This window comes from Epinephelus fuscoguttatus, linkage group LG6 (assembly GCF_011397635.1).
Source record: "Epinephelus fuscoguttatus linkage group LG6, E.fuscoguttatus.final_Chr_v1".
NCBI lineage: Eukaryota > Metazoa > Chordata > Actinopteri > Perciformes > Serranidae > Epinephelus > Epinephelus fuscoguttatus.
The window spans coordinates 38,826,425-38,840,732 of NC_064757.1; the positions used below are offsets into that span (position 1 = coordinate 38,826,425).

At 40.9% G+C, this 14,308-nt stretch overlaps 1 protein-coding gene across 1 annotated transcript in view; it reads right to left on the bottom strand.

The window, feature by feature from the left end:
• The window catches only part of LOC125890074 (metal transporter CNNM4), an 82,230-nt gene that overhangs the window by 51,476 nt on the left and 16,446 nt on the right, over nt 1-14,308 (bottom strand). Inside the window, exons 2-4 of the mRNA XM_049578494.1 lie at nt 3,265-3,408; nt 2,859-2,993; nt 191-360 (exon numbers count right to left, since the gene is read on the bottom strand). Of these exons, the coding sequence (XP_049434451.1) occupies nt 191-360; nt 2,859-2,993; nt 3,265-3,408 (449 nt within the window). The remainder of the gene's footprint in view (nt 1-190; nt 361-2,858; nt 2,994-3,264; nt 3,409-14,308) is intronic.

The following is a 14,308-nucleotide window of genomic DNA, read 5'->3' on the forward strand; positions in this document are numbered from 1 at the left end:
TATGTGTTGGTGTATATATGAGTGTGTGGGAGTGTTTCAATCCACCAGTCTGTTTTAAATCGATCTGCTTTGGGAGAACACACAGCAGTGTGAGCTGAACTCCTGCTATTTCACCCACACTGAACCAACGAGCACTCACAGACAGAAAAGCCAAGCTCCACCCCCCCTCTTCCCTAAAACTATTGTGTACCTGCAGGATGAGAACGAAGTAGTCGACGGGCTTGCCCCTCTGGTAGACGTAGTGATGGGGCGAGCGCTTGTCGCTTTCGTTGAACTTGATCTCCTGGATCACGTCGGGGTGGCGCAGGACTCGCAGCAGCACCTTCTCTGAGATCTGAGACGGGCTGAACAGGCTCACCTCTGCAGGAGAAGAGGAGGAGAAGAGTTTTACTTTTAGGTGACAAGTGCATTAATTAAGACTTTTTTTACTGGCCCACAACACAGAAAGCATAGTAACATATTTCTGGATGCAGATATGGTTCAATACACAATCAAAAATTCTAAATTTGAACTAAAACTGCATGGAGATACAAATTAGGCATGATCTGAATCGATAAGACTGATGGTACTCCCCCGCTTTGTGTTTTTAATTTAGACAATACCCCCATATCTAAGGGCAAGTAATTTCAAGAACTGGGACAAAATAATAAGTGCATTCATCAGGGACGATTAAAAAACAAGAGTTAAAATGACATCACGCAAAAACTGATTATGACCCATGAAATATAAAGTAGGCAGAACCTTGAATATGACATGGACTCAAAGATATTTTCCATGACACCAAAATTACGATAACATACTTTAAAATTCAAACCTGTAGCGTAATTGTGGTTGTTATCTATTTTTATTTATCCTTGAACATCAGAGCTTTTTTGATGTATCATTGCGTGACACACCCATTCAGATAATTTCTCACTTATAAAAGGAAAGAAATGTCATCAGTGCATGAGCATCGAAATCAAAAAATTAAATTCTCGTGATGCACCACTTGTTTCAGAACTCACCTGAGTGCCACGTGCTTTCTTATCGCAACCAAGCTGCTGACATCAATCTTTCAGATGACGATTAAATTAGTCACTCATGCCTTTGTGTGTGGTACAACAAAACAAACAATTACATAAACTGGTGTGCCAAGTACACCTGTTCTACAACAGGTAATCCTGCACTTAACAAGGGAGCGTAATACATTTACAGCATTAAACTGAGCTTTCACAAATAGAATTAAAAGAATTACAAGGATCACGTGTCATGTAATCAAGTTAAAAACTACATTAAGCATCTCATTGTTTACACGACACAGAAGGACGTTATATATATTAATAAAACAAATTAGAGCTTCCAATACATTCAGTCTTTGCATATAAGACAAAACAATTCATAGATGATGATCAGCAATTAAAATAATCATGAGCAGCCGTAATGTAAATCAGTCTTCAGACACTGTCCCACAGTTTACAGTGTACATGTTTACCCTTAAATTTAATGCCTTTAAAGACCTTTTAAAGATAATTTAAGACTGAGTTTTGGATACATCATCTTTCTGCAGTCCAAGTGGTGACACTAGTCTTCTAGCTAACACAAACACATCTACAGTGATGTTGATTAATGAGAATTTTCCTTGTTTTAAAAATATCTGGTGACATGTATTTGGTTAACATGAATTTCTCAACCGTCACAGGCCGGGCTGTTGCAATCACAGCTCCACCATAAGTGCCTTCGACCCCACCCGAACTGAGAACAAAGAAACAGTCCACCCTGCAAACAAAACCCTATGCGACACACAGTGAGAGGTGAGGCATATATGACCAAGGTTGGAATTCATCATGTGAAAAAGCAAACAAACTCCTTTCATTCTGGTTTACGTATTAAGTCAACAAGTTCACCTGGTTCACGCAAAAAAAACAGAAGAAGAAGAAGGATTGAAGTTTCTGGTGTGACTCAGGTTGAATTGACTTTTCAATGACTTTCATGTCACTTTCACGGCCTGTGGGTTTTATATCTTCCTGGTTTGTTTCCTGCTTTTTTTTTATAGCACCAAAAAACATATACAGACTGACAGAGCTTGCTGCTGCAAAATACACAAGTCCTTATAAGTCACTGACTTTACCTGTGTGGAATATATCTCTCATCTTGTATTAGATATCAATGGCAACAGAGATCAGACACAATCTAAAAAGAGTAGGGTATAATAATGATTGATGCGAACAAGAACAGAAAAAGGAAAAGAAACTTCCTGGACTGAAATACGAGAAATTAAAGATCCCATCCCTGTGTACTGAATCAGGAAAGAAAATTGAAACCTTCACACTGAAAAAGAAAACAGAAACACAGTCAACAGACACTGACGTTATGCCTGCAGAGGTATTAGACTCTGGCGTGCTCCTCCACCACAGTGTCTGTGAGAGATGAGGAAGTGCTACGTCATGCTAGCAGCGGCTAGTGCTAACTGCTGCTGGCAGAGCATATCCACTAACGTTTGCTAAGCAGACAGATTGCGACACGTTCTCAAGTGATTTGTAGCAGTGGCGAGGCATCACACCAGCTGGCAGAGGTCCAGAGTCCTCAGGCAGGCGTACTGTGCGGATCTTAAATAGACCTTCTGAGTAAATAAACACATTTAAACCTCCTCCCTGCATGTATGGACTTGCTCTGGTTGTCAGATGGCGAGAAGACAGAGTCCATCCCGTCCTGACATCCTGAGGATATTCATGTTGTGGCTACATTTTGAACACCTATGTTAAAATGCACACTTAGTTTACAAGTTATAAATAATCTACAGGCTGTAACACTGTGTTGAGTGAGTGTGCACGTCTGTGTGTGTGTGTGTGTGTGCCTGCTTGCAGCAGTCCATCCCCCACCTGTAGCCAGGAAGCGATGGGCGGCCAGCAGCAGCTGAGGAGAGACCTTCACTTTTGATTCACTCTCGTGTTTGAAGGCAGAGAAGTCTCTCTTGTTCTTATTGGGCGCCACCTTTTTCCTGGTGCGGTTATCAGCTGAGAAGTGACAAACAGCAGATACATTTATTTAGGATCAAAAGCAGAGTGAGACCAAGCTGTTCAGGATTTTCATGGCTGTTCTGTTAATTAGTGTTTAATCGTCTAAATACCTAAAAAATAGTCTGTTTAAGCTTATCTCAAAGACAAACAACAATAATTCAGATATGAAAACTGTAATAAATTACTGCATGACTTAAACTGAGATCAAAATAGCCTCATCTGCACATATAATAAACACAAGTGTAACAATAAGACGCGATAAACTCACTGTAAAGATCCGATTCATCCAGAATCTCTGATTTAATGATCTCCTCGATGACGTCTTCAAGGGTGACCAACCCCAACACCTCGTAGAAGGGATCTCCCTCCCCCTCGTTGTTCACCTTCTGGACGATGGCCAGGTGGGATTTTCCTAAAGCAGAAGAAAGACATTCATTTGTGAGCTCGATGTGATGTGCAAGTAATGCCTCAATAAAAACACGATGACAATATGACAACATATAGATTTTAAGCAATTCAATGAGCAGATGATTAACTTTCGGCCTGGGCGGTATTACAGTATACCAGGTAATTTAGAAATCTTTGCCTCTCTTTTTATTAAACTGATAGGGAGATGCTGTATTGAATACTTTGAGTAAAGTGATTTATTCTGCTGTCAGGGGTACATAAAATTAAAGAACATTTTAATGTCATCATGGATATACTGAAGGCTCTAGTTACTGTGTTTATACAACAATCTTAAAATACTTTGATTTGAAAAGGATGTTAAAGTTGTTGGCATGTATATTTATTTTTACTACGTTGCATTTTATACAATAAATTTTTTTACATTTTGCATAAGTTCCATGCTGATTCCTCCATATATTGTATAATTTTGTGGGGCCAAGCAACCCTATAATCAAACACTTTAGTATATCTATGATGAAACTGAAATCTTTTTATATTTCATGTACTCATGACGAGAGCTGCCCCCTAATAGGTCATTAGTCGGCAAGATTTCATTGGTAACTTTTCACTGGTGGCAAAACCTACATGACTGGACCATGTGGGAATTAAATTTGAAAGGACAGACACAGCAAGAGGCCACGCTCAGCAGTCAGACAGGAGTCAGGTTACAAAACAATCACAGCCGACAGATATCTTTCCCTTCTTCTGTAAATATTCAGTCTGATAAACACGGAAAAGTCGATCATGCTAGTGCAGGGCTACCCAGAGCTTTACATCTGTCCCACAGACGATAGGCCTACACACTTATAAACAGCTCCTGGAAGAAGATCAGCTCTGCACTCAGGATTTCAGGTCAACAGGCTATATGATGCTTGTTAACGTTGCTTAGCTATCAGCTATGCAACCTGAATGCTGGCACAAAAAAAGGCAAAAGAGTAGCACCCAGCACCCGACCTCGTGTTTTCCAGGGCTGGTACCTGCGGTTATTCCACAGGCTCGTTAATAACATGTCGGGCAGGAAATCCAAAGTGTGGGATCATTTTGAGAAGGTGAAGGACGAACCCAAGGTGATATGTAAACTCATCTTCATTGGTCGACTACAAACATGACATATCATCTGAAACATGGAAGTAGCTACATGCCCATTAGCCCACAGCGTCATTAACAGGCAGCTCGCTCAGTGTGTGACGTGCACTTGTAGATAAAATATAGGCCTATATTAATGAAGGTTCATTAGTACGGTTTTGTATTTCTCTGTAATGTAGCACAGTGTTAACAATGTTACTGATACTATTCTTTCTCACACCTTCAACTCAAACCACCAAAATATATCATTTAATAATTAAATTAATATCGTAAATATGCGCCCGACTAGTCGACTTATGACCCTAAATGATGACTACTGGTCGACTAGGAAAATTCTTAGTCGGTCGAATAAGCCACTACGCCCAGTCATGAAATATAAAAAAAAATTGTGACTGTGACATACGCTGAAACTGCCAGAGATTTTAATGATACTTTTTTTTTTTAAGGGATCTAGCCCAGCTCTAATACAACATGACACTCATGCTTAAAAAGTTCATGCTCTTACATCAGCTCATGTAACAAAGAGCTGTTTCTTATCACAGCTCTTAGTTGTAGCCACATGTTACAGCACTCATGAAGCTGATATGATTCAGGCCAGGTATGTACAGTCCAGCATACACCCCTGGCCGAGCCCCTCCATCACCACAAACAATCATATCATGATGAATGCCAATCTTATAACAGCTCTGTTCTAACATTAACCCATCAGCCCACTCCCTCTGCTTACACCACAAATAACCTGTTAATGTGTTACAGTTGGGGTTGGGTCTGGACTTTGGCCACAAGCGTTTCTATACAACATGAAAAAAAAAACAACAAAAAAAACCCATACACACACGTGTACACTAAGACACACAAACCCTGCTGAACTCTTCACATGACAAACTGTTCAAAGTGCAGATGGACGCTGGCCGGCTGCAGACTGCCTGAATTATTAATGATGCTGCCAGAGTGAAGCACTCAGAGGATATCTGGGGGTTTGGTCCCCCCAGTGGATACTCTTCTCCCCTCCATCCAAACAAATATATGGGAATACAAATGACAGCAACTGGTTTAAACTACACACACACACCATTAAGAGATTGGGTTTGAACTGCAGGACAGGTGAGACGCTTTGATTCCTAAATATAGGAGGACACTGACACAGACACTTTTTATTATCATTCTCCCAAAAAAAAAACCACAAGCTTCAAAGTCGGGATAAAACAAGAGAGAAGACGAGGCGGGGAGAGCGAGAAATCATGTAAAGGTCCATCAACTGCCTTTGTTTCCAAAAAGAGAGCAGCAGATCAATGGGATTTACAAAGAGCTCGTATGACCAGCAATTAAAACAAGACCAAAGGCTATAAGTGTTTTGTCTTTGTTGTTGTTGTGTGTGTGTGTGTGTGTGTGTGTGTGTGTGTCCTTGATGTCTGCCTGCATGTCCTGGCAAAGCGGGCGCAGTTGGCACGATGACACAAACACACCCCACACATTCTCAGCTTTGACCTTGCTTGGTTTTACTACATGAATAGCGCAGAGGGACTTTGAGGAATCCATTTCCCACAAGGTCGGCTTTACAGTGGGAGTCTGTGATGTCATGACATGAGATACCGGGGTGGGCGGATGATGTACTGTGTATTTAGTCTGGACGTTTGAGTCTTGAGAGGAAGCCGCAAGGCTGGACATTCATGTTTGGCGAAGTTACAAACAGTCTGAACAGCTCTTGTAACGGCATGAGAGATGATTAGTCTCATTTTAAGTTCATTTATCGAGGATCTTTTTTTTAGAAAATTCATTCATCATTTAGCCTTTAGTGCTTTTCACAAGATCCCAGCACAGACTGATGCTTTCAAGGAGATTATTTTGTCTGACAAAAACTCATTCATGAGAAAAAGAAAAGAGGCAAACCAACCTTAGAGGTTCAGACATTTGGTACTGTTAATAATGGCTTGTATAATTTGACAGACTAATTTCCTAAACCTAACTATAACTTTAACTGTCTAAAGCTAACTTTCGTAAATTTGTGTTAATTACGTAACTGTATGTTAATGATGTAACATTATCAGAACCCATCAGCTGTATTCGGCGTCTGACTTCCGGCAGATGGCGAGACAGCCCCTGGGGGCAGACCCCCGATTTTTTGGCATTCCGGTTTGATTTGGGCGGAGGAGGCGAATTTCCATTTCCGATTTCTGTTTATATATATAAGTAAATATGCTGAACCATTGTGATGGATGAATGGAGAGTCTGTATATAGAGACTAATGATGTAATGTCTTTCATGAGGTGGTAATTCACTGGATATAAAATGAACTGTTGTGCATGTTTTTTTCGTAGGATGTTTATTTATTGTACTTTATTTTATTTATTTATTTATTTATTTATTTCACATGGACAGTGCACAGCTACTTAGCTGCACTAGAGTTAGCTATAGGCTAACTTTCATCTGTAGTCCCTGGGCTGGAAACAGAGAATAATTTCTCTGCTAAGATTGTATAAAAACCACAATTACAAAATCAAACATATTCACGACACAACGGCCTCAGCAATAACAGCAGCAACACAACACAACATCAAATCATCGCAACAATAACTGTAGCAACAATAATACAACTACAACATTAAGATACAACAAGATTTCATAGCGTTCGATCAAGTGTTTGAGTTCATGGGTACAGGCTGGGTTGATTTTAGCCATGATTTCATCTTAAAACGTCTTATCTCACTTGGTACTGAGGTCCAATAGTTTGTCAGTTTTCTACAAACTCTTCAATGAGAATGCGTTGATACCTTCTGCTACCATGAGTATAATTACTTTTACTATGTATGCTTCACTGAGCATCGCTGTCCCAAAAATTCTAATAAGTATCAGAACAAACTTGGTATCTGCAGATACCCAATATTAAAGGGCTTGGATCGGATGTAAGCCAAATAAACTTGAAGTGGACATCTCTAACTAGGACCTAATTGGTCTGCAAGTGACTTGAGGACTGCATGAAATACTTAAACTTCCTGGAAAACAGTGCGTCTTTAGTGATGACCTTAGGTACCCTTTCCATGCAATGTTTGACACAAGGCAGCTGACATCTGTAGCACACACCAGATCATCATCACTGATTCTCAATTGATTTTAACTTAAAATGTATGTCTTAATGTGTCATTTCCAACCTTGAACATCATGTTTCATCAAGAGGTACATCACATGAGGAGTGATATAATGTTAAGGTGTGATTCTACAAGGATTGAGAACATTAGACAACAATGTCCTGCAGTAAGAAAGCCTCTGAGTGCATTCATTGGCTCATCGTTGTTCATTCCACACAAGATCACTGTAGCAACAAAAATAGAGACATCATGTAATGGAAAAGGCACTCTGTGTGTGTGCGAGACCTCTCCCTGTGGTGCTGAGTCAATATTTCAGAGGAAGTAGGACCCCGGGGGACATACTTACCCCCAGTTACTGGAGAGTCACTTGAGAGTCTATTAACTCCTTCAGAGCACACACACACAAAAACACGCACACACACACACAGTGTACAAAGAAGTTCAGCCAAGTACAGGCTGCTTCATGCATCTGGTGTCTGACCTGTGTCAGCTGAGTCTACAATTTAAAGAAATCCACAAAGTCACCCAGCTCCTGTGTGTCTGCAGCTGCTGAGATGTGTGTTTCAGTGCAGCACGCTCACCTCAGGCTCACACAGAAATACAAACAGCTGTCACTTATCCAACTGAGAATCTGACATGACAGCAGAGTGAGGGGCTTTTTTTTTGTAAAATCCATCCCTCCATCACTCATCCTGTCTGCAGGCTGTGAGCTGAGGTGACAATGACCGCCGTCAGTGCTTCTTGACTTTGGCAAGTGTTTAGACTGGTCATCTCCGAAGTCACTCGCGTCACTTTTTCCTATAAACTCACTTTAGTGCACTAATCCTTTATTTACTGCTCTCAGCTTTTTATTCCCAGTGTTTGTTTTCCAGCCATTCACCCATTCACTCTCACATCCACAAGTAAAACACAGTGAGAAACCGTGCAAGGGTGACGCTCTACCTAGTGAACCAATGATGCTAAACGTTGACGACATCATGTAATTTAAGACTGAATGTAGGTACTGAAACTACAAACGGAAAAAATACCAATTTAACGTACCGTCAGAGTCAATTTCATTTTGATCTATGCAACACCAAAGCAGCATCTTGCCATACCCGCACATGCCATTATCTCCAGTACCTACACAGAGTACATATCTTTGGTGTCAGTGCATGGGGCTCATTTCAGTTCCGCCTTTACTGTTAAACTCCAGTTCATGATGTATAGCACACATTCCTCCTCACATGTCCTTTCAAGAGTTTATTAATTTATGTGACTGTGTGGCTGTTATTACAAACCAATATTCCCCAGGGCATCAATAATCCATCTATAAATCCAGGGCTCAACAACAGGGATTGATTGATCGAGCAAGTGGTAAAAAAAGAAAAAGAATTTCACACATTGTTTTTTCCAGACCTGATGATAGAATCAGCTAAGGAGTGAGCCATATCACTTCCCTGAGAGTTGCACATGTAAGTCACTAATCGGGCATTTACAAGAAAATGGCAACCATGTAAAGACAAAGTTTATGAGCTCAAGCTAAAATGAACATTTCAATTATCCTGGAAGCATAAGTTTAGCTGGGTAGCATGAGATGATGTGTGAAAGATTAAACAAGACAATTACTTTTAATTCTTGATGTTATTTGATAACTGCCTTTGGGCAAGTAGATTGCTGACCCACTTGCCCAACCAGTCAAGTGGAAAGAAAACAAATTGGCGTTGAACCCTGTAATCTCTCTTTGGCTGCAATTGAGTATTATTTTCATTATTAATTGATCTGATAGATAACTGATTTATAATTTGGTCGATAAAATGCCAGATAATTGTGAAAAATGTCTATCAACAGTCATGAAACTGCTTGATTACATCTGACCAACAGTCCAGAATCCAAAGGTATTCAGTTTACCATGACATAAAACAAATATGTGCCGCAAATCATCACAACTGTGAAGCTGGAATGAGAAAATGTTTGACGTTTCTGCTTGAACAAATGCCTTAAATGATTATCTATGAGTAGCGTTGTACTGTAGATAGGGTTATAATTGACTTGTAATAAGGCTTTCATGATTAACAGACACATTTTGTGCTAAAAAAAGAAGAACGCCCACAGATTTCTTCCAAAATCAGGACACAGCAAACTGTGTGAGAGCAGAGAAGAGCAGTTTGCCGAAACAGGAACCGAGAAACACGTTGACCTTTGTCACAAACACTAAACTCTGCTGAGCTTCAGGCTGCAGCTTCTCTTACTCTGACACAACGCAACATAGACAAGGATATGAACAACACCTTTCCACACATCCTCAGCAGTTTAGAGCCATGTTTTCTAGGTGATGTAGTGGTTTTGCCTTCACACAATTTTATCGAGTCCGCTCCGGTACTCAATAACCTGCTCGCAGCTCTTAATAGCTGAGGATTTGTTTGCTTTTGTCAGTATCATTTCATCAATAATCAAACACACACACACAGATATTCCCAGCAGGTTGGGTGACCTTCCAGTCTGTTTCTCTGCCCTCTAGCTCTTCCGTCACCAACTTGCGTGCTGGCCTGTTTGTTGACATGAAACATTGACGACAAAAGGGTGAGGGGGAGAGCGATGAGTCTGTATGGGAAAGGAATGCCACACGCATACCTCCCATGCACAAAACACAACCGGCCGGCCACATATCAGCGGCAGTGACCACAGCCACCAGCTGCAAAACATGCACGCTGTGCGGGGATGAAACAAAAATGCATGGCTGCAAATATGCACGCTCATACACAGTCACACACACACTTGCATAAATACAGTCCACACACACACAAACGCTTGTTGTGTGGGACAGCTCAAGCTCTTCCAACCTGTTTTTCCAGCTAAAACTGAAGCCCGGTGCAGATAAATCTACTCTGGTCTGAAGGCTGTAAAGACACAGCTTTATTTTGCATAACAGATTCATTTCTGATTGTCTGAAACAAAACTACTTTCTGCATCTGGTTTTGACATGCTCACTACTTCTGGCTACAGCAGAGGTGTTGACATGTTAAGTTTTTAACTGGATTCAAACTTGGAACAGCACTGCATACAAAAAAATAAATTCAAGGGGGGAGCGTTGGTGTGGACGTGCTGCCAAAGAGCATCAGTGAGGAGATGAAATATAAACCATAAAGTCGAAGTCTGAAGGTTTATTAGACACCAAAACAGTGCACAGAAGATTCACCATTGAGTCAGGATTATACAGCTGCTGGAAGTTATTGCAGCATCAATCAAAGTTTGCATCTAAAGATTATTTTCATTATCCTATTTGTTCTATAAAATGTCAGAAAATGATGAAAAATATCCACCAAAGTTTCCCAAAGCCCGGGGGACTTCTTCCAATGTCTTGTTTTGTCCAAGCTACGGCCCCAAAACCTAAAGATATGCAGTTTAAAAAGATAGAAAACAGAGTAAAGCAGCAAATTGAAGAAGCTGCAATCAGAGAATGCTGAGCAACCTCAACTAATCCATTGTTAAAATAGCTGCAGATCATTTTTCTAATCCTCAACAAATCAACTGATTAACCATTGCAGCTCTAGTATTGTTGTATGTCAACTTAAGGTCCTGAGACAACAAGCTAACTGTCGGCCATGGATCAATGTCAGGCTGTTGGTGAGTTTTGCGGTGTGGCTCGCAACGTTGGCCCTTGGCAGTGGTTTTTTGGCTGATTCAGAATATTGAATCGACGTCGGAGCCAGCAGAGCTCGTCAGTGACAGAAGTCACTCTGATTGGCAGTTTGGCTTTGTGTACGACAAGAGAAACAGAAGTGAGGACGGGACAAAATGACTGCATTTAAGGGGGCGTGAGATTGAAACAAACTAAGATTAAAATTATTTTTAAGATAATTTTTTAGCCATTGAGCCCCTTAGCAGAAACAGCTCATAACTGTTTGTGTTATTGTTCGCTAACGCACGGTAAATATTGTTCGTTCGTTCTTATATTTATATTATATAAATATTGTCGTTAATGTGCTAACTGACTAAAGAGCATCTTCAATCTGTCTTGTCAGTCTTCCTGTTTCCCTTTTTGAAACACGAACACAGACATCCAACTGGTAGGAGGCTCCGAGGTAGACCCAGGACACGCTGGAGGTATTTCATATCTCATCTGGCCTGGGAACACCTTGGGGTTCCTCAAGAGGAGCTGGAATTCATTGCGTTGCTGGGGAGAGGGACGTCTGGGGTGCTTTGCTTGGCCTGCTGCCCCAGTGACCCAGCCCAGGATAGGCAGATGAAAATGAATGAATGGATGGATGGATGGATGAGATGGATGGACGGATGGAATACAGACCACCGCCGCCTCCTCTCGCAGGCGCAGAGTGTACGTGCACTGTGGTTTTTGTGACGTGTGGAAGTGCAACTTTTTGGCTGAGACACAGACAACAGTCGGCCTTTGTTGCCACTCGTTCTTTGATCTTGGTTTGGTGTGTCCGAACCTTTACAAAACTTTGATGGGCATTTTTCACAATTGTCTCACATCTTTTAAAACAAACGATTAATCAAGATGTGTTCATCATATTAGTTGACAATAAAAATAACTAATCAGGTGTCGCCTGATTTCATTCTCTTTGGTTTTTGTTTTAAAACTTTTATTTAACTTATGCCGAGCTGTTTGTGTGCAGAAAATGTGTTAATATTGAGGCCAGTATGTATATATAGAGTATCGTCTTGGCGAAAGCACCAAAAATCCGATACCAAACTGACCTTGTTGCCCATAAAATCTGAAACTAAAATGCCTCCAGCCCGCTCTCTTTTTCCAAAATAGTTTTTGACACAAGAGAAATACTACGTTTATATTCGGCCCAGTGTTATGTAATATGATGTGTAGCAAAACCTCCATTCAAACAAATAGACAAGACAGTTGTGCGTGCTTGTGTTGGAGACATCCAGTCATTTGTGCTGAGCTGCTCGTTCTTCATGCTGACTGATATCATTATGGCACACAACTCTCTGGACGTGTTGGTGTGACACACACACATACACACACAAAACAAACACACTAAAAGTTGAAGTTGAGAGAACTGCGGCTGCACCGTCAGCATTTCAAGCTACAGCGACAAGACAGGAAAAGAGAGCGAAGCAGCAGGCTGCTGATAAGAAGGGAGAGAATCAGGGAGAAAACTGTCTGCTACTGATTTCCAGCTGCTGATTGTTGGAGTCTCGATAAGGCGGAGTGAAGGTTTGTGAAGTCCAGGTCCACCCATATTCGGAGACAGGCCACATTTGCTACCTCCACTGATGAGACTGTGAATGTGAGATTACCAATACTGCCTCTTGTTTTTGTTTCATTTAATTTTATTGATGTTGAGGATTATTTATGATGTGATCATTTAATATCTTGTCTTGCGTTCTGTGTGGACCCCCAGTCGTTACTGTGTTAGCAACTAATGTGGACCCTGAATAATAAAGAATAAAGAATTTGCAAAATGTGGTGTAGTGATAAGTTAAATATTTAATGTTGTTCTTTTACACTTTCTTTTATGTCTCTTTTATATTACATTTCTGTGTATGAGGTTCTTAATTAATGACTGTATGGTGTTGTATTAAGAAAAGCACAATTAATGTAGGAACTATTTTCCTCCTACCAAACTACACCCACCAACTGTATCACGATGCAGAATGAAGCATGCATCTACTGCTAGCTCACCTGGCAACACTGAGCTAACAGCAGAGGAGGATGCCATGAATATTTACGTCTCGCACTGTCACAAGCACGAGCCTCTCGTCTATGAGTAGATGCATGCTTCCTTCTGAGTGGTTATACCGTTGGTAGATGTCGTTCGGTAGAGCAAAAATTGTCCAATGCATCAAAATGTAGGGATGCACAATACTGAATTTTTTGGCCGATATCTGATGTGCCAATTGGCAACTTATTTGACCGATATCCACTTTTATCCCCACCTAATTTTAGTTATCATCAAGTCTCTTCTGTCGTGGATTTAACATCATATTATACATGCATACTCTTATCGTAATGGCCCACCAGCAGATTGAGACCTGAAATACAATATTTTTCAAGTGCTGCACAATTTGAGAAAAATGTGCGATTGCGATTGTGGTGGACAATATCGCAATTTGCAATTAGGTATAACAGTCTAATATAGTATAATAGTCTTCTTGCTTGATTCAGTGTTTCCCCTACATTATATTAGGGAGGCACTGACCTGACCTGACACAGTTACTGTGATGGACAGTGTAAATAACCATCAACTGTTACGCACAGTCAAGCTGCTCGCACAGCAGCACAGCACGGCACCATACACACACTCAGTTGCCTGTGTTGTGTTAAGGCATTGTCACGTAAATGACAAATTCCAGCAAGTGAATAGGCCGTAACACAACACAGCAGCATGTCAAGTGGGCTGAGCCCGAGCAAAATTGCTCAGTTTTGCATTTGTTATTATATAGTTTGTTATGGAGTCCATGATTTCCCCATGGCACTTACAAATGTTTGCGTAACTGTGCTTGGATGTTGTTTTATGAGGCTCTGGTGGCTTTCAGTTGTCTCGTTGTCTTTAATGTTACACGGCTCGGCTTTCCCTCGCATGCACTCTTCCTACTTTTCCCTGTGCTGTGTTGTCTCAAGTGTTGATATAGATTGGTCGTGTTGCCGCGGGACGTGGCGACTTTAACTTTTAAAGTTTTACACAGCACGTCTTTCTGTTCAACGTCGCCGTACCTGAATCCAAAGCATCGCCA